This window comes from Carica papaya, chromosome 5, assembly GCF_054855325.1.
Source record: "Carica papaya isolate Zhongbai chromosome 5, ASM5485532v1, whole genome shotgun sequence".
Taxonomy (NCBI): Eukaryota; Viridiplantae; Streptophyta; class Magnoliopsida; order Brassicales; family Caricaceae; genus Carica; species Carica papaya.
This window is the reverse complement of record NC_142313.1, coordinates 293,933-316,486: the sequence shown is the minus strand read 5'-3', so window position 1 is coordinate 316,486 and position 22,554 is coordinate 293,933. Positions and strand designations below refer to the sequence as shown.

Below are 22,554 nucleotides of genomic sequence, written 5' to 3'. Positions count from 1 at the left end.
CTGGTTATTTTCTTGTATTTCTCATACTCTCTCACTCAAATTTTATGAGATGAATGATGGGTTTAATTTTGAAATTGAATTTTGAGAGGTAAATTTACAATGTGGATTATATTTTATTTATGATATGATTCATATCTGCTGTAATTTAAGTTTATCTTTATAAGATCAGTGGTGAGTTTAATTTTGGAAACAAGTTTACAAATGGCTGAAAGTTCTAAGATTTTTAATGTAAAATAATATTAATTGCATTGAGAGAGAATTGGTGCACTAATTTACTCAAATTTATTTCAGATGATAACTTTAAAGATTTTATTTTTGATTAAATAATATTATATTATCATTCGTTTTCTCAAGACTATGTAGAATTATCATCAGTAAAATAAAATCAATCGTCTCTGATTGACCATAACCAATACATATGATTAGTACATCGAACTTTATCTCTATCAACAGTAAAAGAGTCAGAATATTTACTTTTAGGTTTTCTATCAACATGACAGAAAAATAAAGTGATCGTCCAAAAATTTATTTTTAATTTCCATGAAAACTGCTTATGCGCCACCATAGTATGGTAACCAAGATCGTCGTATCGAGATTTGTAATAAAGTATCAATGGTGGATTATTTGTAGACAGATCGTTGATGACACGAACATGATATGTGCGCAAATATTCGAAGTAATCCGGAGATGTTTCTAATGTTGAGGTTAATAAATAGACAAAGACTGATGCAACTAAATTTGTTAGCTTGTTTAGCCATGTACCTATGAAACATGCTGCTAGTTTTTTTCTTTGTTGGAATTTTTATCGAGAAATAAAATCTAAATTTTTATTGACTTCACTATCTTCACATTTAACAACTTAAAATGTTTTTAAATAAGATTATATCGAATTTCAAATTTTTTAAAAATAATATATCATAATTTAAAAAATAAAAATAAATTAAATTTTTTAAAAGATAAAATTCGACTAATAACATAATTTTTTAAAAATAAATATATTCTAAATTTAATTAAATATAAATTCTATTTAAATTTAAATTAATAAATAAAATAAATTATAATTTTTACATTTATTTTCGACACTCTCGATATTTCTTAGGTTCTCTCGCTAAAGTTTTTATAAGATAAATAATGTGTTTAATTTTGAAACTGAATTTGGAGAGGCAAATTTGCAATGTGGGTTACATATTATTTATATATTTATTTATGATGTAATTAATATCTGGTGTAATTTGAGTTTATACTTATGATGTAATTAATATCTGGTGTAATTTGAGTTTATATGAGTTAAATTTTGAAAGGAAGTTGACAAACGGCTGACATAATATGATGTCATATTTGATTTTTGATAATATTTTTCAGGCCCATCACCTCTGTTGAAGCCCATTAAAATCGGCCCACATTTGTTCGCTCACCATTACCTCCTCAGAAAACCCACCGCGGGCTGTGATTCTACTCCTTTGTTTGGTCTGATCCCTGAGGTTATTATCATCACCTTGGCCTCCTTCCTGCACCGCGAAGCGCCGACTGGATCAATTACTTATCCGATTTCGCTTGTCATCGTGACAAAACTGTCACCTTCGGTGGCCACTATTATAGTCTGAAGGACCGCTAGGAGTTGAAGCATTCAGTGCGTAAAATTCTTATCTCCTTTCTCCGAACATTTAAATGAAAATTTGACGATATTTTGTTTGCCTAATCGTTTTGCAGCTACGTCTTTAATGAGTCGGATTCAGTGATTTGCTTCTTCCTCTTTTTTTTTTTCCGCGCGTTTGTGTTGCTCAGTTGTCAATCGGTTTCCGGAGTGTTTGCTATGTTCCTCTCGAATGTCTTCTGTTAGTTTCATGAGTTGATATCTAGTGCCTTTGCTATGTACTCCTCCGGCTTATGTTCTTCTTGTCTCAACGAGATGTGGTGCTTGTTCATGTGTTTTTTTGGAATTTTTTTTTTTCAATTGGTAGATTAATCACGGATGTATTTGTGTTAGATATCCGGATATGGATGTCGCAATAGAGTAGGATTTGAAGAGCTTCTGTTTTCATGAAAAATCTGGATATGGCTATTGTACTATAGCAGGATTAAATCAGAGGTTTTGCCCTTGTTACACAAACCTTGACGACTTTCAAATGAATAGATATATGCACCGTTAGCTTTATGTTTGTTGGTGTTATTTTTCCAAAATAAATGTCTATAGTGCAGTATGTTGTAGAAACCATCTGATCTGGATTGTTATTCCATTTTAGTACACTGGCTTGAAATTCTTTGCTTCTAGTTTAGACAGGCGTATAATGCTTTGATTCTTCTAAGCAGTTATCTAATTATTATTTTTTTCTCCCTGTGGATAAAGCTGATAATAGAAAGTTTAAGGAAGTTGGAGAAAAATGCCATCTCTACAGACAGCGTTGCCTCCAGAACTTGCTAACAATGTGATTAGAGTTAGTATTATTTCTCCTATGTATTAGTTATTTACACTTTCAGCTACAAAAGTTTAGGATTCCTGACATTTTTTGTGCTCTAAATTCATCAGTTTCGATTGCAGCTTTACAGGGAATGCCTTCGAAGAGCCAAATACATTGGTCACCAGGTATTTAAACTCACTTTCCTCTTGTTTAGAAATTCATTTTGAGCCCAGCCGCCCTGCCCTGTTCAAATGTATTGATACTTAATCGAGTAAATATGCTCTCACACCCACACGCAAGCAACTTGAGGTCTCTTTCAGTTTAGTTAAATGTTAATGCCATGTAGACAGGTCTTTTGAATTGTCTTGATCAACTAACTGATGGTTCTTGAGTTTCACCTGAATGTTTTATTTGTGCAATAGATGATCAAAGTCTATAATAATGTGCGCCTTTTTGTTTGACATTTTCCATCAAATACTCTAATTGGATCAAGATGTTTTTCTAATCCTCTATGGCATTCAGTTATCAAGTATGCCTTTGGCATGAAAATGAACGAAGTCCAAGATTTCCCATGGGATTCTCTAGTTGGAATGTTTTCTATATTGTGCCGTCCTTCACTTGCTCCTGACTAATCCATTAACATCTTTGAAATGAATTGGTGTGTGCATAGGTACATTTAATTGATTGCTATTAGTTTTCTAAAAAACATGTCTATGGTCATGCTATTAAGAGATTACCTACATGTGCCAAGTTTATAGTTCTAAATCTTGGATGTTATATAATTTCTAGACAAGAGTCAGCAATAAGCAACATTTCAGATCCTTTGCTTGGAACAAATAAACAATAAATTTCATCTGTCAATAATTAGAAGGAATATGTTTGCAATATAAATCAGAATAATTTAAACATTTTCTGGAATTCAATTAATTCATCACAAGGAGCAATACAAACAATTATGTAAAACATGTTTCAGGTCCTTCTCTATTCAAATGCTTAAGTCCATTTCCACATTTAATTAACTTTGATGGAAATTGAATTCACTTGCTGAATTTCATTTGGAATTCATGTCATAATAAACTTTGAGCTTTTAATAATATTTCTACACAAATCTATGGTTTTATAAATGAATTCCATGTTTCTTATCAAATTCATTTGTTCCAAATGCGGTGACAGACTGCAATTCACACTGTTAGTTACCAAGTGATGAAAAAGATTTTGCAAAGGGATAGAAAGGTTTGATCTGACATTTAGTCTGATTATAGAATCATTTGAGGAATATTTGTTGAGAATGCCGTGGACAATGAGTAATTTTGTGCTTCAGGAATTCAGCATCTTTAGATACCTCAGAATATTCCTTGTGAGATCTAAGCTTCTTGCAATCACATGAAGATACATAGGGTATTAATTTACCATTCATTGTGCAGCAACATAACACGGCGATGGTTGTTGATATGGTGAGGCAGCAATTCAAAAGACACATGCATGAGACTGATCCAGAGAAGATTCAAAAGTTAAAGGATGAGTGAGTTCTATATTTCGTTCTTACTCAATTTTTTTGCATTCCTGTTTCCTGTTTCAAGAACGTGCCTCAGTGATTTGCTTTTCTTTTTGATCCAGACCTTCTAATATCCTTTTTTCATGTCTTTCTTCTGATGGTGGTGGCACATGGTAAACTGCTAAATGTATATCTTTATTTACAGAAAGTCTCTGTGTTTCTTTCTTGTTTTCCAGTGCGGCAAGGGGACTTATAAACCACATATTGCATGAGTCAGAGAAGATGTCTGGACGGAAATTTAGCAAGAGCTCATGATGTTGTCAAGTGCTTGGCTGGGGAACACCTATGGTGTATGAGTCAAAGTTTGACTGTTAAGAACATGACAGTCAACAAAGATTTGGGTGTTTCTCTTATGCTTATTTTTGCCTTTCATCCTCCGAGTAGTTGGCGAAACTTCTGTTTATGAAATTAACTTTGTGTGGCACACTTCTTAGGTCCCACTCTTTGTCTTACAGGTTGAAGCAATAGTAATGCACAATAATTTGGCGAAAGCAAGTCAGGCTCATTCTAAGATGTGAAGGTCATTCAGGTTTTTAACAAGACCCATGTTGTTTACTTCTCTACCTTCAAGATGAATGTCTGAACATCATTGGCTTCCCCCAGGCTTCTTTTATTTTAACCCTTTTCTGAGTCTCCCACGGTGGAATTTGGTTTTATGTGCTTCCAAATTGAAATGGAAAATATTTTATATGTATTTTAATAATAATAATAATAAATAAGAATGATACACAACAAATCCTATACTATCTTTAGTTTCTTGTGTCACGATTGATACAGACAAATGAAGGAACATTATCAGTTGATGTTAGATTATAGATCTTACCATGGTGGAAATATGAAGATATGATATTTCACAACAAAAGAAGCAAACATCAAGAATTAAAAAATAATAATAATAAAGCAAACAACTAAGATGTTATTCCAGATTTCACAGCAAATTTCTTCCATCTAAAGACTAGTTTACCTATATTTTCTTCGTCTTCTTCATCTTCTTCAACTATACTGTAACCGGCCGAGAAATTCACAGTTGACACTTGACATGTCTAAGAGTTCTAGCCACTTTTTCCCAGATTAGACATTCTTGCTTCTCCATTTTTTGGACTGAATGGCCCTCTTCCACTAGACCAGGGATTCTGATTCCCCCTTAATTCACTGACTCGTGGGCTGAACACCTTATCTGGACTCTGAAGGCTTTTGAATTCTTTGGCTGGGGTTGCAGTAGAGCTTGTGAGCTTGAGACTACACATGCGTCTAATCTCACCCCGGCTTCGAGTAATCATTCCATCTAAAGCTTCTCCATCGTCCGCAAATGAAGTCGATCGACTTATCTGCACCTCCTGCTTTGAAAAAACAAAGTAAGCATGAAATATGAGTTGCAATTTTATGTCCTATGGTAATTGAGTAGTTCAAGTCGATGTCCGAACTGAACCAAACAGACCGCTGAAGTCACTGCTCTTTTTAATAATTGAGGTTGTATAATTCAAAATGTGAATTGGAAATATTAGCTTATAGGAGGCCTCTGTTTCTTTCAAAACTGTATCGTGTAACATGCATGGTTATGCATATCGATCCGGTACCTTTTAGTAGTTTTATTCCCTGGATATATCCGTTCTAGTATGTAAAATAGACCATTGAATGCAGTTAGGTTACTAAGGAGAGGAAGTAGTGCAGAATGAAGAACATACAGTTCCTCGGTTGAACGACAAAGCTGGTGCTTCTTCGTACTCTGCTGCATCAAGATCTTGAAGGTGTGCCCCTTTGAAGAACTTAGGCAAAATATATTGTCTCACAGGAACTAAAAGCATGATCATCAAAGGGAAAAGAACCCCAGCAATTGGAATCCATGTTATCCCAAAACAAACGAGCAAGTAAGCAGCCTGGAAGACTGTAAAGACTGCAATTGTCTTGAAAGGCACAGTTTCGACAAAAGTTGCATGGTATTCTTCCAATACTCTGAAACAAAGTATTATAAAAGTAGAGTATGCAGAAAAGTCAGAAATTGGTTGTTTTGTCACTCAGACAGCTGATTATGAAATTAGATAAATAGATAGATAGACAGATGGAGAGAGAGAGAGAGAGAGAGAAAGAGAGTACTTGTATCTTCGGCTTGGAGCAGTGAATAGCAGTAAGATTCGTTCCCAGAACTGGTTGCCCGGTAGGCTTTCAATTGCCATAAAGGCAAAATAGCCCCAGAGTACAGAAGTCGGAATCTTTTTAATCAAAGGCATAGCTGCAACACATCCTCCGACCATCACAGCTTGAAGCAAGTTACTAAGACGCTGCTCTTTTACCTCAACAGGTAATAAATCATCAATCTCCTTCTCTACATCAAATACTGTCTCATCAATCGGTGCATTAATGTTACCCATGCTTGAAGCCATTTGAATGGTCGACTCCTTCAAGTCCTTTAGCCCCTGTCCACAAACAAGTTTTGGTGTGTTCAGGCTGTATCTTTTCTGGTTATTGTCATGATATTGAGTCACCAATTGATATGTCCCAAGGGAAAAAAGTAAAGATTTCAACGATCACTGTCATTTCAAATCACGTAGATTCATGTTGCTCAGAGTTCTACTCTGACTTTTCATAGAAAGAATGTTTGTTATGGTTCTGAATTTTGAAGAAAAAAAAATTATGCCATTTACCTGAGCAGAAGGTTCCTGGTAAATAAGCGGAGTCTGCATTTGTTGGTATGCCTCCTGCATGCTCCCATAGACTTGTCCCAAGCTTGCATTCATTCCCATACATTTGCGTGCTGTTGCCACTAGCCGATTACGAAGTAACTGTACATCGGAAAGTATGCCAAAATGCACAACTGCATGAGTTTGTGGCTACATGCTTAAACATCCACATGCAGTGCAAGAAATATGACTGCGGTACTTGAACAAATCATTACAGACAACCTTTTTTCATTAAACATATAAAAAACCTTTAAGTTTCAGTTCAGTTATCTGCCCACCTGGTGCTTCAGTGTGGCTAAACTCTTTGTATGCATTGGAGATTGTGGAATGACACCATTGGATGGAGGGATTCCAATGAGACCACAAAAAATGGTCTGCAACACAGTTCAAATTACAGATGTTACTGAAGTTAAATTGCAGGAAGGAATAAGATATTCTATCTATCATCAAACAGAAAAGTTAATGCTGGACATTAGAAAAAGAGAGAAATGTATGAAAGGGTATGTGCATACCAGGAAACCCAGAAGAAGTAAATCATAATGAAATGAAGGTGGTTTTCTTAAATTGAATTCTTTCTGCTGAGCAAGTTGAGATGCTACACTATGGTCAAAATAGTAGAGAACAGCGATCATTGTTGCTGGAACAAAAGCTCCAATTATGTAAAAGACAGGCACATCCAGCATATCCTGTTGGTTTTTACATTAGCTATTTTCGTATTAGAGATACGGTTCAGTCATGAAGAATTGAAAACAGCATCAACTGAAACCAAGGAAAAAATATAAAGTGCTCATGTGGCCTTGCCTTCATAACAGTCCAGTTCTCATATGCACCTGGTGACCATGGATTGGGACTAAAGAGGCGTCTAGGGATTCCTTTTGGAATACTTCCAGCTGGTAGATATGAAGTTCCAGTCCAGACTAGAACCATCAATGGCACACCATAATCTGCCACCAAACCTCGCAGCCATCCTGTAAAATAGGTTCAAGTTCCATTTTCAGAAAGATCTCTGAAGAAAATCTGGATAACAAAAAATGAATCCTGTAGCTGGATTTTGCAGAATCATCAGTGTTATCTCTATTTTCGCTTTGAGTCTTTAATGTTCTAGTAGGCCTTTCACCTCACTCTTATAAACCGCAGGGAAATTTATTCTGCAAAAACCAATCACATCCCATGTTTGGTCTTTCACTTCCTGATATTCTTAAAACAACACAAGATCGTGGGGAGAATAGCAATCTGAAGGTAGTACATTGGTATTACCTTAGTTTAGTTAAACTCTTCACCGGGGCAAATAGACTCAAGAAAAACTTGGTGGACAAGGATAAAATAAAAATTGATGGCCAGTGTTCCACAAACAAATTTGCAAATAAAAAGGCTTTTGTTATTTCCTTTTGGATGTGCATACTTTCTAGTAAATAACTATGAAATTCATTCAAAAGTTTAATTTCAATAAACTTACCAGATCCATACCGCCATGATCTTGCTTTTCGGCTTCTTAATGCAGTAAGCAGAAGGCCGAAAGACAAAACTAAAGCAAACATTCCGTTTGCAAATCTCCAGGAAGGTTGAAACTCAATCAGCCTTGGATTCTCTCTTTCAGGAATGCGAAACTCATCAACAAGTCCCTGAAGAATGCAATTTTTAACAACTATCTTTAGAAGCAAACCACTTTGGTACTCACCATAGAGAACCAAAAATTCAATGGTCATAAATTTTCTTAAGCATGGACAAGTAATGGAGAGAGAGAGAACAAAATCAGAAAAATAGTCTTCAAATAAGATTGAATAGCCAAAAAAAAAAAAAAAGAAAAACAAATGTTTATCTTACTTTGATAGCTTGCTGCATGAAAAGCATTGCAATAAGAAGTCCAAACAATTCCCCAGCAAGGCGAGTAAATCTATTGATAATGGAGCAAGCTCCTAAGATAGCAAATAAGAACAACAAGAGTGCAGTCCACACATTAACCCTGCCAATGGAAGTAGTATAGTAAATATTTTAAAAGGTGAATGAAGACTAAAATTTTTGGTGGAGCACAACCAGATATCTAGAGATAAATGTCAAGATACAAAAACAGTATATCGATTTTTCTGAGAAAAATAAGAAGATACCATCCAGCCCATGCCAGAAAGAGCTTTGATCCCAAATCTGGTCTATTTTTCGCAAAGTTGAACATGAATGTGTACATAATTACTGTTGGTTCTGCAACGCCAAGAATCAATAGAGGCTGTCCGCCTATAATAGAGTGAATAATCCCACATAACGCAGTAGATGCTAATGTTTGAACAGCAGTGAGAACTCCATCTGTTAACGAAAACACAAGCTTATTTAACTTCAGCAGCCATATGTCTACATCAACAAATGTCTTCCAATTTTATCACATAGTTCATTAATATTATTACAAGTTCAACCAATGTCACATGTACACAGTTTCAGTGAAAAATGAGTGAAAAAATTTGACAAGTGCGGTAACAATACCCGTATCTCTTTCCAATTGCTCTCCAAATGAAATAACCGGAATCGCTGATGCAAAAAATATATATGTGGTAGGAGCCAAAATCCTATAAGCAAAAAAATGAATGATCAATTCAAATCATCTTATAATTACAACAGAAATAAGTATCCTCTTTAGCGGAACCAGGAGAAAGTTAAACATATATACCTGAATCCAGCCCTCAGACCACTAGTCCAATCTTGCTTGTAACACATCAACCTCCCTTGAAGATCATTTTTTATTCCACGAAACGGCACGAAGCTCTCTTCCATTGTTTAGTATCAAAAAATTACACCTTTATAGCTTCTTTAATCCTCTCAAGTACGAGAATCAAACACCAAGTTGTCAGCTAAGAATAGCATTCAAGGTGAACCGTTTCATTAAAGACACAAATCAATGAGATTGGCACTGAAGGAAATAATATTGAAATCTGTTAGCATGGAGATCGTCATAATCAGAACGAAAAGATAAAAAAAGTACATGGTGGCGCAAAGTAACATATACAGAGAAAGCAAGATCTGAGCTAAGAATTACCCAGAATAGAAAAATAGAAGCAGCATTGCATCATTAAACAGGAAAAACTTAGCAAATTATCCAGGTTTGAACACCAAAAAGAAGAACATTTATAAGCGTCGAATGATTAAGCTCAAACGAACAGGACAGACCCACATTTCCATTGTTGAGACATTATTTTACTTCTTCAAGCAATGGAGACATACAGAGTAATCTCGTGGGAAGGCCCCATATATATAAGCCGGAAAAGGGTATTAGAAAAGGCAAGGAGTAGTCTGTAGATTTGATGCGACGAGGCGTGTGAGTCAAAAGGGATTGAAAAGAACATCACTATCAGTGCTCAACAGCCTAAAGTAAAATATACTGTAAAAGCTTATACAATAAAGCAGCAAGCACAAACTGAGATATGAATAAGTATAAAAATATTAGATTCAAAGCAGATGCATTGCAGAATACTTACCAACCCAAAGAACCGAAAATGGCCGAAATGAGTGAAAATGCAGAGCTCTGTAAGAGATTTGAGAGAGAAAAGATGTTGTGGGCAGGCGGGGGGGTGGCGACGAAACGGGTGCCAGTCAATGACAAGCTGGCCTGGAAAAAAGTGTCCAAGGCAGCTCCTGTGGTTTATACAGAAAAAAAAAAAAATACATATACATATATATATTTGCTGCTGCAAGTTATATGGGTTACGTAGTAGGATTTGAATATTATATCCTAATCTGTGGAAAAACTTATCTCTATTTTTGTATCTGGGAGCAAAAATATTATCTTCCTGAGTATGATGGCGCATTTAGTGTTCCATGGATTCTTTAAAAATGAATTTTTTTAAAAAAATTATATAATAACTAAAGTATACCCAAGAAGAAGAAAGCAATTATCTCTGTGTGTGTGTGTATATATATATACATACATATTATATTGTATTCAAACAGTGTCGTGATTATTATTTATTATCTGGTTAACGCGTTTATTCTCACTCATGTTTGAAACCTAACACGCATACAGAATTTAATCAACTCCATTAATTTAGCTATTACTAAAATCATTACCCTTTGAATTTATTAAGAAAACTATAATACCAATTACGGTATAATAATTATGGTAGTAAATGAAGCACCGAATGTTTCTTCTTCTTACAGTGAACTGTGAAAATGCAGACGTTAAGAAAGCCGAGATCCTCTGCGGACGGGAGCACGCGACAAAAACATCAATCACCGATGCATCTGATCCAGCAGTGGTGGGTCCCAATCAAATTATAATAATCAAAGATTAGAAAGGATGGAAGTAAATTTGGCTGCCCAACACTTCCCACCCAAAAGAAAAATTATTTTAAAATAAATTGTAATGCACTCCATAATTCTTCAAATCTTCTAAATTATTTATATTATTGTTGACTGTTATATATATATATATAAATTATGCATGTAAAAATACAAATAATAAAATAATTTAGTTATGTCAATATGAATTTTTGTGATTATTTTCTATATAGTATTTAAGCCAAAAGATCTAATTTGTGAGTAAATATATAAGTTTTTTTTTTCTTTCAAATAATTAAAAATAATGATTTTTTTTTTTCAAGAGATGAAAAGAGATTTGTGGGTATTGAAAGAAAGCATATGTATATATATATATATAGGTTTGTTTCTTTGGTGAAGGTGTGCAATATAAATAGTTGGGGTTCAATCTTTTTGGGGGTGTGATTGGGAATTAAATGTTGAAGAAAAAAACAAAACAATCAAAGTAAAGCTTTTAAAAGATAAACAGTTTTGTCCAAACACCCTTTTGCTTTTTAAGCCTTCATATCATTTCAACCCATTAGGCTACAACTAGGAAGGTGACATCCCTCCCTCCTTAAAATTTATTTAATCATCAAAAGTTTTTAACTTTTTTCTTTTCCGATTTAAAATTTTTATTTCGTTATAACTACTCTAATTAAGAAAATTGAACTGTTAAAGAAATATGTTTTTAATCTGAATACGCTTCGATTTACTAAAATCAAAACTAACTCGATCACTGCAGTCTCATCAATATACTAATTAGAAAGATTAAACTCATACAGAATACACACAACAAGTGTGTAGTTTTGTAATCTGTGTTTGTCCTCCGGTTGCTTTGCGTGTGAGTGTTTGCTTGTGTTGTGTGTGTGGGGTTGATTGTATAGTCTATGCGTTTGAGATAGTGAAGGAGAAGGGAAATTTCATACCACAAAATTGTTGTTGTTAATAATTAGCAGGGGATGGTACTCCTCACCTTCTTCCCATCTTGTTTTTTCCTTTTCAAATTTTTTGGTTCATGGCAAATATTGAAAGAGAGGTCAAGATTCATTTCCATTCTCAATCATTTTGTCTCGCACCAAGCTTATTTCTCATTATTGACAAGCTACTTAATACTCTGTACCGACTTAAATAAGAACATGTCTGATTTATGTAAATTCATCAGAAAGGTACCAAACAAAAACACACTCCAGATCTATCATAATTCACAAACACCCACTTTAGCAAAAGACAAGCTTATCTCTCTAACAAAAGTATACCTTGTCTTGTCACTTTACCAATATAATAATGCATTGACTCCACTCTGTCTTGGTTATGCAATTATTCAATGCATCACTGTTTCTTATATTTGATATTGCTACCAACAACTTTTGATGTAAAATTCATCAATGGATCAGGGATAAGCTATTACATTTTCAGTATGTAAAAAGAATTTAAACTAGTTCATCAAAGTCAACCAAAACTATTATGTAAATAAAACTACAAAAAGACATTTCCCTCTAAATTATTCTCCAAGTTCACTGATCTTCCTAACTCATTTGATAATATGTTCTATAGTTTATAATAATTCTAAACATAAACATATATATTTACGGATGAATTTAATATGGTAAGTTTCCTTTTCCCTGCAAGTAAAAGCTTTTCCTGAACTAAATACATATATTATTAGCATATGCGAAATGCACACAGTACCAAACACAATTTATCAGGGAAATCTAGAAACAGCACTGCAACCACGAATCACAAGACATCAAACAATTGTGCTTTAAAATTTAAGACTTTTCAATAATGTGAAGACTATGATGAAGCTTTAGACACACATAAACACACTAGCACACTCAAAAACAATCGTCCTCAGAAGAAATAAATAAATCAGGCAAAACTCCAACTTATACTTCTTCTGGAACTAACCCAGGTTCTACTGAAAATAATGACCAAACAATCTCCGTGGGTGTTTTTTCCTTTTACGTGAATTTTTTGAGAAACCGGGACCGAACTCAGCACTAATTTAGTTATTTTTCATTAATTAGTTATGTTAATCACTATTTATGAACAAAAAGAGATGCCAGGGCCTTACCTTTCTCGATAAATGTTAAAAGTCTGGTATTCCAAGACATTGTGATAAAGAAAACCTGTCACCTTTTTCTTTCTGTGCTGTCCCTTACACGTTGTATAACACGGACAGACTCATAGTACAAAGAGAAGTCCAAACTTGGTGATCTGTCACCAGAAGCAGCCATTTTAGAACTGCCTTTGGACTGGGAGCATGGATTCTGACATATGATAAAGTCAAAAGTGCCAAATTTCTCCATCAGACTCTCCAGTCTGTTAATCGTTAAGCTCTGAATATCACTTATCTGCACCAATTCCCCAGTTTGGCCAGAACTATGCCACCAACTCTTGAGAATTCTTTGCTTCACTTCAGAAGTCTCTATTGAGACAACACGTTTCAAATGGATACCAAGTCGATGCAATGCCACCTCTGCTCCACCAATACCGCTGAAGATTGATAGCACTGTTAATCCTCCTGGAAACAATGACTTCAAAACAGAGAGATGATATCCCAAAGTGTCTGTCTGGAAGCAGTGTTCGAGTAATTGAAGTCTTTCTGCTAGACTCATCTCGGTAGATCTTGTGTGATTTACTGGATAGCCTAGAATATGCTCTAAATGTTCAGGCTCTACTGGTCCAAGCTTGTATGGGCCAGTCCATACAAGATTTGATGTCTGGCAACTGTGAAGGATGTATCTCTGCTGTTCTGACGAGAGCAGCCCTCGGGAATCAATAAGCTTCTTTTCAAGCACTCCACAGAGCTTGGATATTTCACAAGTATCAGAAACGATGCAACTAATCTGTTTCCTGGTGTCCCATGATGGCCACCATCTTTTTTTCTGTGGTATTGCATCTTCTATTGTCATTAGCGGCTTTGGGAGGATGTGAAACCTATTGTCAGAAGGAAGATTGTGTATATATCCTTCTTTCCGACTCAAAGCTGAGAAAAACTGGGTATTCACAAATTCAGGTTCAATTGCATATAAGAAGTTTGACATTTTTATCCAGTCATCACGAGATACACTCACAACATTTCCATAAAAGAAATATGGTGGTTTTGCTATCATCTTGTCAAGTCTCCTGCATGAACTGGATTTGAATGTGTTGGACATCCCAAATCCGAGAGTATCAGGTTTTTCCTCTGTCCATGTAGGATCAAGGAAAGAAGTTGAGTTATCAATAGGTTCCTGTTTTGGCCTCTTTCCTCTATTATTTTCCTTGAACTCCCGATGTCTGGAGTGAGAAACAGCATTTAAATGGCCATCATCATACTCCTCTTTAACCCTTTTCCCTTTATAAGTCTGCTTTAAGTGGATACCATTTGAATGAGAAACTGCATTCGTATTGAAATCCTCAGTTTTAATATCTGAGTAATGCTTTTGGCTATCTTTGGTCCCCATTCTAGAAGAATACTGCACAAAACACCAGACATGTCACCAGTGTTTATGTCAAAATCAGTACACAGGATGGAGCATAGAAAGAAACCAGTAAACAGAAGGGAGAACAGAAAGAAACCAGAAAACAGAATGAAGCATAGGAAAGAAAACATGTGCATAGAAATCAGAAAACATCTGTAGAAAGAAACCAGCAAACAGAAACGAACATAGAAAGAAACCAGTAACCAAACAGGATGAAGCATAGAAAGAAACCAGTAACGTAACAGAATAGAGCACAACGTTAGTTTGAATTCCATAGTTAACAAAATTCCTTGGAATGAAGAGGATAGGGTATCTGTTCCTCTAATTGGTTCCATATTATCTTAATCCTTTGCGAATATTGGAGTCAACATCTTATTTTTTAAAAAAATATTGGAGTCAACATCAAGTGTTATGAATCTAACAGACGCCGTAACAGAAACAGTAGTGGTTCCTTCTTTTGTGCAGCTTTACAGGCACTTAGAAAGAAAAAAGACCAAATCAAGGGGTGAAATTGATCAAATAGGCTTTCCTTAAATATGTCTAGTTTATTTCTATTATTCCTGTTTCGACCTAGTTTTACACTCCTGCCAGTTTTCTTTTTTATGTTCAGTCCTTATCAAGTAATTTATTTCAGTTTAAGTTGAGAAGTCTGCTTTGTGAGTATAGTTATTTCTTTAATGATGATTAGCTCTCTTGGTTTGCTAATAAAGTAAGAAGATTTTGTTCAACAAACTTGGGGTTTCTTTCTGAATCCTAGATCTTGGAGTTCTCTCTTGTCAGCCCTTATTTTCTGTCATAATTTATTTCAGTTTAAGTTGAGAAGTCTGCTTTGTGAGTATAGTTATTTCTTTAATGATGATAAGCTCTCTTGGTTAGCTAATAAAGTAAGAAGAACCTGTTCAACAAACTTGGGGTTTCTTTCTGAATTCTAAATCTTGGAGTTCTCTCTTGTCAGCCCTTATTTTCTGTCACAATAGGGCAGAAAGGAAGAAAATCTCTTAGATTACCCAGTTTGAAGACCCATAACTCCATCCTTAAGGAACCTAACATCATGATTGCAATTTGCAAAAACTTCTAAAATTCTCAATCCATTTAAGCTCAATTTTCTTCTAGATTCATAGAAAGCTCACATCAAGCACAACAAATGCCCTACTCCTTCGACAATGTGCTAGGATAACATATTCACTCATGAGACCAACTTATTTAGAATGATGAGTTACATAAAGAGGCATATTCTTACGATTGAAATATTGAGTCCAACCAGTACTATTTTTATTCATTAGCACCTAGAGAAAGCTAAACTTCAAATTTTATAAAATGAGTCCAGAGAAGGAACTAAAACCTTTTTCCATTCAGAAGAGAAGCCAATCATTCGACCCGTGAAAATTGAATCAGCAAGCTCAGACATAGGGACTTCTGAACCTGCAATAAATCAAAACTTGGCAGTCAGCTGAACTGCTATGATACACCTGATATTTCACAGCTTAAGTTATGCAAGAGATAGCGATAAGGCAGGAGCCTAGAACACCTGGAGGCCCTACAAGATTAACTCCCTTTTTGTGTGATGGTAATGCATATAAGATTTTACATGGTCAACGTCCACCTCTACCACCCTAAAATTTATGCTCACTAACAATGGCAGACTCATTGCCAATTGCCAGACACAAAAAAGTAAACAACAGAATGAATCAGCACCTAAGAGTGGTGGCATCTGTGGGGTAACAAAGAAAATGTTGTTAACAAGTAGGGGAGAACAGTACAAAAATTCAAAATGTAAACTCAATCAAGAAGGATCAGCCTCAGTGAGAAGACGGTGTAACGTCAATACCTCTAGAAGAGTTAAATCATGGAACAGTTCACTCTTAAAACAAGGGAAACTCCTAATAATTTACCAAATAATCCTTCTTTTAGAATAAAATGCAATAAACATAGCATGTCAAACAAGAATCTACGAAATGCCAGGATATTTGAAGTCCCAACACTTTCTAAATGGTAAGCTTCAGATAGGCAAGTCAGAAATACAAATTGCATTCAACTCCAAAACTTACAAAAAAAGTATAGCCTCAGAACTTAGCAAGTGCATTAAGAAGGTCAATGATTGAAGAGCTTAGTTCACAAAATATGTCCTATCTTAAACCTCCAGGAAGAAATGAGACAAATCATTTAGATAAGTCAATGAATTTATTTAAGTTTTATATCACTGTGACACTAAGAAGCCCCCAAAGCTGCAAAAGGAAATGCTCACCCAGTTTTTCTATCACCAATGAAACTTCATGCTCAGTGAAACCCATTTCAAGCAAACGTAAAGTTTTCTCCATAGTCCCAAATAAGGCTTCATTCGTACTCTCCTGATAACCAAAAAGGTAAAGAAACATATTAGATGTTGTTCAACAATATATAACACATGCATGGTTTCGTAAACCAAAGGTGAGAACAGACATTGACTCCAAAAGTATATACTGCTTCTTTTATTTTCGTTTCCTTTTTTGAGAAGAACAAAAGATACAAACCACTTGCACCAATGTTGATCCCTTAGAACTTTTGAGCACATTGGCACAAGGGGACATACCTGTATGCAAACAAGTATTTTGTCTAACCATGCTTGCATGCAGCATCACACCACTCACAATATTTACACCTTCCACATGAATCACAAAACTCACGTTGCATCTGTATGTCCCCCTAATCTGGATGTTCTTATCTCCACTTCTCTGCGAGGCATTGGGAGGACCTAAGGATCATAAGATATTTCTGGAGGGGCTGGTTTGGCTTCTTTCTGGGTCATTTTGGTTGGAAGAGAGATAGAACTTCAAAAGGCAGTTTCAGCCACATCACGTGCTTTGGGATAGAATGGTTTATTCTCCTTATATTTGAGATAAAGCACATGGTTCCTTTCGTGAATGTCTTTATCTACTTTGAAAAGGGAAATGGAGGAGTCTTTTATTTCAATTTGAAGCAGGAATTTGAAAGCCAGCTAATTGATGCTAAAAGTGCTTCCATATAATTCTCAAAATCAGTCCTGTTAGCTGCAAACCATTTCCAGTAACTAGTGGCCAGTACGAGATTTCCAGGCGAGCTTCTCTTTTACTGTGTTCCCTGCTAGAAAGCAGTTCTCTTATGCAAACCGGGAAAGCCAGTCTTTGTCTTTCTAAAAAGCCATTGCTAGTCGTGCTTCCATTCAATATCCATCTGAGTTTTTGTAGTCATTTTGTACGAGTTTAGAAAAATTCCTTTCTTTATATTACTAAGGGCTATACATATGGTTGAAGTGGTAAGTTTATCCACTTCATTTTGCTTGTAAAAATACCTTTTTTTCGCTTATAAAATACCTTGTCTTCCCTTCTTTTGTAACAGATGCCCTTTTCCACTAATAATATTTTTTCTTCTACAGAAAAGTAGTTTGGACTTTGGAATATCACCAATGTCTCTGCTGTTTTAATTAATTTCCTTTGGAAGCTCATATGGAAGGGAAGAATCAGAATGCTTCCCCAACTTCATTTTTTTGTCTTGGGAGGCGGCTTGAGGAAGAATCCTGACAATGGACAATTAGAGGAAAAGAGGCAAGGCATTAGAGAAGATGTTTTTGGCCTAAGAGGGATGAGGAGAATCCTAGGCATCTCCTCTTATCGTGTCCTTAGTCTAATCTAGCATAGGACAGTGCCCAATATCTTTTGAAGCTTGACTGGGTTTGATGATCGGCTGTAGTAGAAGTTTATCATGCACTGGTGTCGAGGCAGATAAACAACAAAAGGGGACTTTTGGATTCATTCGACTAGCTCTCTAATGTATTACACACAGAGGAGATGAAAAAGAAAGGCTTTGAGAGCCGACAGTTGTAGCTGCAGTCCCCTTAGCCAAAGTAACAAGCTAAGACTGAAAGTAAAGAAAATTGTTATAAATTCTGAAATCATGAACGTCTGAGCTTACTTTGAGGTATCAATAAATCGAAAAAGAAAAGTAACAGAAAAATCATTATCCAGACCTCAATTTTTTCTTGCCAACTATCTGGTTCCTCTTCTGTCTCATTTTCAAAATTTTCAGCTATCTGTGCAGCAGCAATGAAGTCAACTATCTCATGAAATGGAGCATCTGCACCTGATGTTTTAATTGGAAAATGAAACAATGTTGTACATATTTAATTGCAAAATATCATATATGCCATGAAAAGAAATTGCTAGAACCAAACCTGAGCTAATGCCAATGTTATTTCTCATAGTTTACATAGAACAAAAACTAACCCCAGTTACATCTAAAGATAACATCACAGAAATGTAAAACTGCCTCAAAATAATTTGATAATAGTAGTAGATAAATAAACTGCTGCCAATAATACTGACAATTATTATATTTACTCTTTAAAAGATCTAGAACCAGAAAGTCTATAATTGCATATGTTTTGGATGTGTACTTGCACCTATTGCTCAACTAAAGTTTTTTTTCCTTGAAAGTGCCATTTAAATACAATTTGGAACAACTATTACCATCAATTCACAGCAACATAAAGCCTCAAGTTACAGAAACGTCCTCCCAACATAAGTTGATGTTTACTCCGTAACTCACATGTCAACTCTCAAGTTTATCCATGGACATAATGAGGTCGTTTACCAATTCAATATGACAAAAACCTTAATCCTCTATCCTAATTGAAAGCAACTCTGAGTAAAAATCAATTCTCTCTAGAGTGTTTCTGCAAATACAACATAAAATTCCAACTCCACGAGGTAGAAAAGGCTCCAAAAGGGAGGAAAAGAAGTAAAAGAAACTTGAAAACATACCAAGCTTATTCAGAGCAAACTCAACTTCATTTACAGAGAAGTTCATCATTAATAGGGATGCCCTTTTGTCATGAATATCTTGATCAATTATATCAGGCTCCTGTAAAGGAAAAGGTGAAGAGGAAATCTAAGATTAATCCAAACTAGAAGCAGCATACAAAATACTAAAGTTTATTCCACATATATTGGCTCCAGCACTAATCAGACATCAGAAAAGATAGTTGGCAAGGTTTTACCTCAAGAATTAATATAGTGGGAAAAGTAATTGATTCTAGAATTAATTTTTAGGGCACAATCTTAGCACTTATTCCAATAATCCAGCAAATACATTTTGATAGGGACTGCTGACAATGATCAAAATAAGTTATACTTGCCAACAATTTGTCAAACTCACCATGTGTTGTCAAATAAAACTTTTCTTGTTCATATCAGCATTCATCATGAATTTTCTTGCTCCATTCTTTTCATGTTTCAATAAATTATAGGAAGACAAAAACCAAATAGAATCATGACATAACCATTAACAGAAAAATAATACGTAAAGAAAACCAGAAGACAGAGAATTGAAGTGTCTAGAATGGGTAGCTTTTTTGACTTCCTGGTGAACTGATGAATACTCTTACTGCTTAAAGCGATCATAAAAATTTACACTTCACCCAAATGGATGTTTGTCAGATTACAAACTATCACAAGAAACACTTTCTCATATTAATAGATCAAGGCAGGTTACTACCTCTTTAGGTTGAGGAACACTAGAAATTTCTGGGAGACTGCTCGTATCCTTTTCATCAAACAAACTATCCAAGGAGTCTGACAACTCTGAATTTGACTTAGGAGCATCCTATTTTATTGCAGAGCAGGTTGACTGTTAGAAGTTGAAATTTGTTTGGAAAAAAAATGCAGGAGTTAGACTTCTCAATTCTTTCAGATACATTGCTTTTTCTTTTTGGCAAAAAAGAATTATTATCAAGGACAGAAGAAGAAACAAAAAGGCCTTCCATATGCATTGTGCTTCTGACATTTGCAAAGTTTGTTATAGGATTCGGCAAATGTAGAAAATATTCAAATCTCCCTAGTGAAAAGGGAGGAAAAAATAACAGTATGCCAAAGAAAAGCTGACTACTTACAGAATATCTTATGAGAGTCTCCACTAACAAATCAGCATCATCTTCGCCTATACTTAAGAAAGATTATCATTAGTCAGAACTTCAAAAGTGTATAGGCAGATGATACTAAAACTTTTAATAAAATTAAAAGTACATGTCGATACATGTACAATTCATTTCAAGATGTCAGGAAGGCCCAAGAAGCCAATTCTAGGCTGTGCTAGCAAAGATCTTTTCCTTTTCATCAGACAGAGAATTTTCTTTTCTTGGAAATGAATATAGGAAGCTACCGCCATACCTGCCCTTACAATGTGATGTATGTCAACAAGATAGAAAGTAATAAAAAAAAAAAAAAAATTATGCTCAACATCACATACCCTTTTCTTCAATCACTTTGTCGACAAGAGATGTTAGAAACCCCATCCCAATAAGAAATGATCTTAAATTGCTTCCCGATGAACTTGCCACATTTTCCTGAAATTTAGTTAGAAAATAAGGTAAAAAATATGAACTTCTAAGTAAGACAGGCAACTCGTATGCGAGTATCTTAATTTGATGAAATTAAAAATATCTACATAGCAGTCAACATAAGAATATTCTGTATTTCAGTTTCAATTAGAAAACTGAAGATTTATCATGTATCAAGTGATGGTTGTACAGACTGTACACAAGAAAAAAGAAAGTTCCTACAACTTATTAAGGAACAGGGATCCCCTGCCCCCTCCAGAAAAAAAAAAAAAAAAAAAAAAAAAAAGGAGGGAAGAATCATATCTGTAGAGGCAAGGGGTGATGACCATTAATACGAAATAACTGAAGTTCAAATTAAGAAAAAGTTTCGAGTAAAGTTGTTTGAGGATATTAGGCAGCACAATGTAAAGGCCTGGTATTTCAATTGGATTTTTTAGTAAAAAGAAGTACTTTTAAGAGTCTCTCTCTCTATGACTTAATCACCCAGTTGAAATTTTGCACAGCATTCACGGAGAAGATCTTAACTCTGAGAACCAAATAAGCAAATTGAAGATCATCACAGCCTCACCAATATGGGACAGAAATGAACAGCACCTCAAACAAGGAGAAAATACAAACAATACAATTGCCAGGCAACAAATCCTATCTTCAAAAGACAAGGCAAGCATAGGGCATACCCCTATATGCCTTGAACACACGGTTTCAGGTGGCATCTCAAAGTCCTCTATCTCAGGCTTAGGCACTACAACCTGCGGCCCTTCCGGTTGAGATGAGCTCTGGCCGTCCGTGTACTTTCTTACATCCCCCTAAACACAATTCAAGCACTAGAATCCATCAGCACGCCAGACTTTGTCCTAAAACACAAAATTAAGGCCCTGCACGCTATAGTTAACACATACCATTATAAAATGCAAGCCCCAGAATAGTCTCGCATGGATCACTAAGACCTGCAAAACCGAAAGCTCATCAACTCGACCCCGATTATATTCATCACCTATTTATGCCGTAGAAAAATAACAATTCCACATACAGAAGAATTCAATTATTGATAATTGGAAAGGAATAAGTTGAATGCGAGGGGGACGAGGAGATTAGCACGAGCTGCCTGCTCTGATCATCTTGCTCTTTAGAGAAGACGAACTCGATTCAGACTTTCACGGACACAGGAAGGTCTACATTTGGCTATGACAGTGAGAAGTAAGTGGCAAGAGATGCCCTCTTTGGCTCAACTCACTCATGGGGAGTCGAGATTGCATGTTTCGTTAAGTTAGAAGTTAGGACTGGTGGATGAATCATAACCGTATGATCTCGGAACATGATTAATAATAAAGACAGTTTTTGAACGGTTGATATTGTAGGATATCGTTTTCAGTTAAGTTTGAATTTAACTAGAGCGGTCCCTCGATAATTTAACAGATTAATTAAAAATATTTAATTAAAAATTTACTAAAAAAATAAATGTTACAAATATTTTTTTTATTTTAAAATAAAATTAATTGGAAAATATAATAAAAATATAATTATTATGTTTATAAATTCTATAAATATAATTACAATATTTTAAATTTTATCATTATATTTATTTTATAAAAAAGTTAAAATAACTTAATTATATATATAAAATCTATAATTTTATTTAGGCCTTACAATTACTCAAAAATTCTACATGTATAAACTTCATTTGACTTAATTTTTACTTTTTGTGTCAGAAATTTTTTACTCATTACATAGAAGACATACATATAAACCCCCAATTTTTTTTTACACCGACAAAAAAATATATCACTCTTAAGAAAGACCGATAAGATAGTAGTAATGAATTCAA

At 34.9% G+C, this 22,554-nt stretch overlaps 3 protein-coding genes across 12 annotated transcripts; 1 reads left to right on the top strand and 2 right to left on the bottom strand.

The window, feature by feature from the left end:
* Positions 1–1,439: 1,439 nt before the first annotated feature.
* EMB2786 (COMPLEX 1 LYR-like protein) lies at positions 1,440–4,690 on the top strand. Of its 6 annotated transcripts, none has more exons than XR_002538603.2 (6): positions 1,441–1,630; positions 2,348–2,435; positions 2,528–2,584; positions 3,824–3,921; positions 4,131–4,295; positions 4,410–4,690. XR_002538603.2 is itself a non-coding variant. In XM_022033757.2 (5 exons), the coding sequence occupies exons 2-5, from the start codon at positions 2,382–2,384 to the stop codon at positions 4,207–4,209; spliced, it is 288 nt and encodes a 95-aa protein (XP_021889449.1). In that variant the 5' UTR covers positions 1,440–1,630; positions 2,358–2,381; the 3' UTR covers positions 4,210–4,690. The 6 variants fall into 6 exon arrangements, 4 of the variants coding, with proteins under 4 accessions (XP_021889449.1, XP_021889447.1, XP_021889452.1 ...); XR_002538604.2 differs by having other exon boundaries at positions 1,443–1,630; positions 2,540–2,584; XM_022033757.2 differs by having other exon boundaries at positions 1,440–1,630; positions 2,358–2,435; positions 4,131–4,690.
* On the bottom strand, positions 4,543–10,454 carry LOC110808299 (HCO3- transporter family). Of its 3 annotated transcripts, XR_015819172.1 has the most exons (14): positions 10,094–10,454; positions 9,289–9,528; positions 9,105–9,187; positions 8,738–8,930; positions 8,457–8,595; positions 8,089–8,254; positions 7,434–7,600; positions 7,145–7,318; positions 6,911–7,006; positions 6,597–6,734; positions 6,049–6,368; positions 5,640–5,907; positions 4,919–5,291; positions 4,543–4,614 (listed from the first exon to the last, which is right to left on the bottom strand). XR_015819172.1 is itself a non-coding variant. In XM_022033752.2 (13 exons), exons 2-13 carry the CDS (start codon positions 9,390–9,392, stop codon positions 5,007–5,009), a joined length of 2,133 nt encoding a protein of 710 aa, XP_021889444.1. In that variant the 5' UTR covers positions 9,393–9,528; positions 10,094–10,454; the 3' UTR covers positions 4,737–5,006. The 3 variants fall into 3 exon arrangements, 2 of the variants coding, with proteins under 2 accessions (XP_021889444.1, XP_021889442.1); XM_022033752.2 differs by lacking the exon at positions 4,543–4,614 and having other exon boundaries at positions 4,737–5,291; XM_022033750.2 differs by lacking the exons at positions 4,543–4,614; positions 10,094–10,454 and adding an exon at positions 9,655–9,990 and having other exon boundaries at positions 4,737–5,291.
* Positions 10,455–12,973: 2,519 nt separating this feature from the next.
* On the bottom strand, positions 12,974–21,978 carry DRM3 (S-adenosyl-L-methionine-dependent methyltransferases superfamily protein). Of its 3 annotated transcripts, XM_088220143.1 has the most exons (11): positions 21,760–21,977; positions 21,629–21,676; positions 21,407–21,535; positions 20,639–20,735; positions 20,283–20,329; positions 19,889–19,996; positions 19,156–19,255; positions 18,363–18,475; positions 16,626–16,728; positions 15,723–15,802; positions 12,974–14,374 (listed from the first exon to the last, which is right to left on the bottom strand). In XM_088220143.1, the coding sequence occupies exons 2-11, from the start codon at positions 21,629–21,631 to the stop codon at positions 13,046–13,048; spliced, it is 2,109 nt and encodes a 702-aa protein (XP_088076269.1). In that variant the 5' UTR covers positions 21,632–21,676; positions 21,760–21,977; the 3' UTR covers positions 12,974–13,045. The 3 variants fall into 3 exon arrangements, with proteins under 3 accessions (XP_088076269.1, XP_088076270.1, XP_088076271.1); XM_088220144.1 differs by lacking the exon at positions 19,889–19,996 and having other exon boundaries at positions 21,760–21,978; XM_088220145.1 differs by lacking the exons at positions 19,889–19,996; positions 20,283–20,329; positions 20,639–20,735; ... (1 more) ...; positions 21,629–21,676; positions 21,760–21,977 and adding an exon at positions 19,550–19,876.
* Positions 21,979–22,554: the final 576 nt, after the last annotated feature.

Excerpts from the sequence above, each read along its gene's own strand:
- EMB2786 (XM_022033757.2), top strand. The coding sequence starts at position 2,382 with ATGCCATCTCTACAGACAGCGTTGCCTCCAGAACTTGCTAACAATGTG. Across the intron at positions 2,436-2,527 it reads TTGCTAACAATGTGATTAGA|TTTCGATTGCAGCTTTACAG; the intron begins GTTAGTATTATT and ends TAAATTCATCAG. Across the intron at positions 2,585-3,823 it reads CCAAATACATTGGTCACCAG|CAACATAACACGGCGATGGT; the intron begins GTATTTAAACTC and ends TTCATTGTGCAG.
- LOC110808299 (XM_022033752.2), bottom strand. The coding sequence starts at position 9,392 with ATGGAAGAGAGCTTCGTGCCGTTTCGTGGAATAAAAAATGATCTTCAA. Across the intron at positions 7,007-7,144 it reads TACTTCTTCTGGGTTTCCTG|ACCATTTTTTGTGGTCTCAT; the intron begins GTATGCACATAC and ends ACTGTGTTGCAG. Across the intron at positions 6,735-6,910 it reads TAGCCACACTGAAGCACCAG|TTACTTCGTAATCGGCTAGT; the intron begins GTGGGCAGATAA and ends TCCGATGTACAG.
- DRM3 (XM_088220143.1), bottom strand. Across the intron at positions 19,997-20,282 it reads AGACTCTCATAAGATATTCT|GATGCTCCTAAGTCAAATTC; the intron begins GTAAGTAGTCAG and ends GCAATAAAATAG. Across the intron at positions 14,375-15,722 it reads TCTCTTCTGAATGGAAAAAG|TATTCTTCTAGAATGGGGAC; the intron begins GTTTTAGTTCCT and ends TGTTTTGTGCAG.